The sequence below is a fragment of the Psammomys obesus genome, unplaced genomic scaffold (assembly GCF_907164565.1).
Source record: "Psammomys obesus unplaced genomic scaffold, mPsaObe1.curated_primary_1811, whole genome shotgun sequence".
Taxonomy (NCBI): domain Eukaryota; kingdom Metazoa; phylum Chordata; class Mammalia; order Rodentia; family Muridae; genus Psammomys; species Psammomys obesus.
Genome location: NW_026593886.1, coordinates 1 through 4,362, shown reverse-complemented (window position 1 = coordinate 4,362; position 4,362 = coordinate 1). Strand labels below are relative to the sequence as shown.

Here is a 4,362-nt window from a genome sequence, read left to right as displayed (position 1 = left end):
GCAGCCTGTGCGCGCAGCTCCCTCCCATCGCTGCTCTGGTTCTCTTAAGTCTTCGGATCTTCCCAGTAGGGGAGAGTGGAGTCCACCGCGGAGGAGGTGCGTTCTGTCCTGCACAGCCGGACCCCGGTTTGGGGCCGGGAATCGGAGTCTTAGTCTCCGTGAGTGAGAGTTCCCCTTGGTGTGTATTTGTTTCTGCGCAGGAAATTTCAGCCCAGAGACCGAGGGATCTGGGGCGTTGGAGCTTGCGCTGCACTGGCCGACAGCGGCACCCAGAGGCTCTGTGTGGAATTGCAGTTTATCTTGTTTAGAAATCTCTTCAAAATATATGTATTGCTCTGACCGTGCAGCTATGAAACAGCTGCAAATTTTAATCTCACTAAGGAATTACAGTGGATGCTTATGTATTTAATGATTTAAAATTATATATAAGTGGAAACTTATACCACATATGGAATATCATGTATTATGTTGTGAATCTTCACATACAGATCAGATCAACCAACTTCAACAGTGATGAACATAAGCCCAATCTTTGTTCAGTGTATATGGAGATTTTTGGTTATTCCGTAGCAAATAAAAAATGTATAGCGTAATTTAACACTTCTTTTTTTTTTTTCAAATAAAAGGAGACAAAACAGCAGTAATTTCATTTTTCAGCCTCTCTGTGTCCTGTAAAAGCACTGGAACTGAGCATTTCCCACAGTCTTCTCAGTCTTCAATCCAGTCACCTGTGCTGTGGTTTCATAACTAAGGGACAGTCAGGTGTGAAGTCATATGTCTTGCAAGCACAAGACAAGCTTGGGAGAGACATGGGACCCTGAACGAAAAAGCCAACCAAACCAAACCAAACCAAACCAAACCAAAAATCCCCTCACCCGTACTCCTGCAAGCAGCCCTGATCAAAACACACAGAAGACATGAAAGCAGGAGTGGGGACAGTCTGAAGAGTGGGAGTGGAGTGGAGTTAAAAGGTGATACATATATGTACATGTGTGGAAACGTCCTAATTGATATATGCTGATAGCCATTGAAGAGAGAAGTGATGTTTTGTGTAGACCCATCTACTTGCCGTGGTCATGTCACAGATACATACATGATGAGTATCTATGTTATTCTCTTTCCCCCAAACTAACATGCATTTACACTCATGATCTGAATATAGATATGACTCCTCAGAAGATAAATTCCTGTACTGCATTATTAAAAAAATAAGATCCTCAAAGCATATCTCCTATCAGCTTCAGGAAGACAGAGGGGCTTCTTTTGCTTCTTTTTTCAGATGCTGCAGATTGAACCTGGAGCTGTGCACAACTCCTCTATCCCTGAGCTATACCTGCGGTACTGAAAGAATGGCTCAAAGAGATTAAAATGTCTATATATCATATTATATATCCATAATTTATCTTAGTAGCAGCATGTAGACACATTAAACTTCTTATTATGTGCATACTTCTCTATGTCCATAGAAACACCAGCAGCCATCAATGTATCTATACAACACAAATTTAGAATAGAAAATATTTTCTTAGACATGGACCAGTTTGTCCTGGAACTCACTGTGTAGACCAGGCTGGCCTTGAATTCACAGAGATCCGCCTGCCTCTGCCTCTGCCTCCCAAGTGCACTACCACACCAGGCCATAGAATAGAAATTTGCAAGTTTCATTTCTTTCATTTTTTTTCAGACATCTGTTACTTGAACATTGACATTATGTTTAAAATCCAAGTTTTAAATTACTTTTCCTAGTAGCTAAAAATCCAGGAAAATCTTTTTAGAATCTTCCCCAGCAAGTCCTGAGAATAGTTTCTACCTTACATCCTATGTTCAGGTTCATTTCTACCCCCAGAGATTGAAGAGTTGAACTGGAGCCAAAATTTAAATTCCCCATATTTGACAAATCTTTAATTCCCCACATTAGCAACCACTCTTGAGCAAGCATACACTGAAAAGAAGAGTGTCAGGCTATTTTTCATAACTTTAACCCATAACATTAGGGAACCCAAGCCTTTAATGCTACTACCATAAGGAAGTTGCAATTTTCACCATTAAAATGAAAAAAAAAAAAAAAAAAGCTTTGCTGGGTTTGGAAATGATAGCTGACGCTTGACTCATCCTCAATAAAGGTCTTTAAATACAAATAGTTTCTACAAACTTACGGTCTGAATAGTTCATTGAGGTTCTTTCCCATCACAGAAATGGAAGTGTGAGGGCAGAGACTGTGGGTTTTCAGTCATTTCTCTAAGAGAAGGGCACGTTTTAGTTCACCTCTACAAAAGGATCCCTCTAGAAACTGTTTTAGGAGCAAGAGCTGCTGCAGTGAAGAGTGTTAGGAATAACGATCAATTAATGTTAAGAAATAACTCCAGCTGGAGAAATAGTAGAGGGCCACTGTAACCAACTACACAACTCTACCCAAACAGCCCCGTCCATGCAGATTAGATAATGTTAACTGCCCCATAGGCACAAGTTCCATAAAAAAAAAAGCGACAATCATATCAGTGACATCTGACCTACAAACATTTTAGATGTTGTGGGTGAAGATTAGCCTCAGTGAAAACTTGGGTGGTTACAAATATATAAACATCAACTTAGGTAAGACTTGAAGCAGAGAGCTAATTATCATGAATAATAAAGGGGGAACCTCCCCAAACTCACAGGGACCAAAGGAGTGTCATCAATAGGAAACTTGGGCTCCGCTGAGCTGCACAGAGGCTCGCTTTTCCCACAGCTCTCCTGGCTGAGGAGCGTGTCTGCGTAGTTGGGCTGGGGGAAGATGAGGTGGCTCTTCCCAGAGTCGGGTGTGAGGGAAAACTCTTGAGAATAGGTTTGTAGGAAAGTCTGAACCCCATGCACACCCACAATATGTGATGCTGGCACGCCAGTCAATTCACTGGTGGCAGCCCGCAGCAGGTGCGAAGCATGCCAGCGCCTCAGCCTGAGTGCCAGCAGCGCAAGCACAAAGAGTAGGAAGACGCAGGAGACCACGGCAACTGCCACCACCAGGTAGAGAGTGATGTCAGAGTCAGGGTCTGCCGGGGGGTTGATACTGCCCAAGTCAGCCAGGATGTCGGGGATGCTGTCTGCCACAGCCACTGTGAGGGTGATGGTGGCAGAAAGAGGGGGCTCCCCGTGGTCCTGCACAGCGACCAGGAGGCTCTGCTTGAGAGCATCTCTGTCCAGCAGGGCCCGAGCTGTGCGCACTTCACCCGAACGTAGCCCCACGGTGAAGAGTCCTGGTTCGCTGGCCTTGAGCAGCCGGTAAGAGAGCCAAGCATTCTGTCCAGAGTCCCTGTCCACTGCCACGACCTTGGTCACTAGATATCCAGGCTCTGCTGAGCGGGGAGCCAGCTCCACACCAGTGGATCCGTCCGTCGGGAGGGAGGGATACAGGATCTTGGGAGCATTGTCATTCTGATCCAATAGAAACACAGTCAGGGACACAGTGCTGCTGAGCGGCGGCTGTCCACTGTCACTTGCCTGCACCTGCATCTGCAGATTTCGAAACTGCTCATAGTCAAAGGATTGCAGAGCATAGAGCACACCAGTGTCGGAGTTAATGGAGATGTAGGAGGAGAGCGGTGCCCCCTGGAAGGTGTTTTCCACCAGAGAGTAGGTCACCTTAGCGTTCTCGCTGTCATCAGGGTCATGGGCAGTGACTGAGAAGATGGAGGTGCCTCTGGGGTTGTTTTCGGGGAGGTAGACTGAATACGAGGTTTGAGAGAAGGCGGGTGGATTGTCATTGATGTCAGCCACATACAGGGTGATGTGAATTTCTGCGGACATGGGTGGGGTTCCTCTGTCGGTTGCTGTCACTGTGATGTTATACTCAGAAGCTTCCTCTCGATCAAGAATCTGGGCTGTCAGCAGCCTGTAGTAATCATCTACCGAGTTTTCTAATTTAAAAGATGGGTTCTCCTGGATGGAACAGACAACTTGACCGTTCTTCCCCGAGTCTTGGTCATGAGCGTTGAAAAGAACGATTACTGTCCCCGGGGGCGCATCCTCCCTCACTGGGCTAAACAGAGATGTAATGGTCACTTCCGGCCGATTGTCATTTACGTCCTCTACCATAATTACCACTTTGGTACGCCCTTTCAGTCCCCCACCGTCTTCAGCCTGTATTTCCATCTCATACAATGAACATTCTTCATAGTCCAGATTCTTTGCTACTGTCATTTCTCCAGTGCTTTCATGAAGATGGAACAACAGCGACTGTTTGTCATTAATTTTCCGGAATTTATATGTCACTTTCCCATTGGCACCCTCATCCGGGTCGCTAGCTCTCACCGTGAGCAGCAGCGTGCCCGGGGCCACATTCTCAAGGACTTTGACGCGGTAAACCGGTTGGTCGAAAACAGGGGC

General features: G+C 45.8%; 1 protein-coding gene across 1 annotated transcript; it reads right to left on the bottom strand.

Annotated features, from left to right (window-relative positions):
- Nucleotides 1–1,828: 1,828 nt before the first annotated feature.
- Nucleotides 1,829–4,353, bottom strand: LOC129684279 (protocadherin gamma-A9-like; the record flags this gene model as incomplete). Its single annotated transcript, XM_055617386.1, has 1 exon — nt 1,829–4,353. A coding segment is annotated over one exon (1,734 nt), but the record flags the coding sequence as incomplete, so codon positions are not given.
- Between the last annotated feature and the right edge of the window lie 9 nt (nt 4,354–4,362).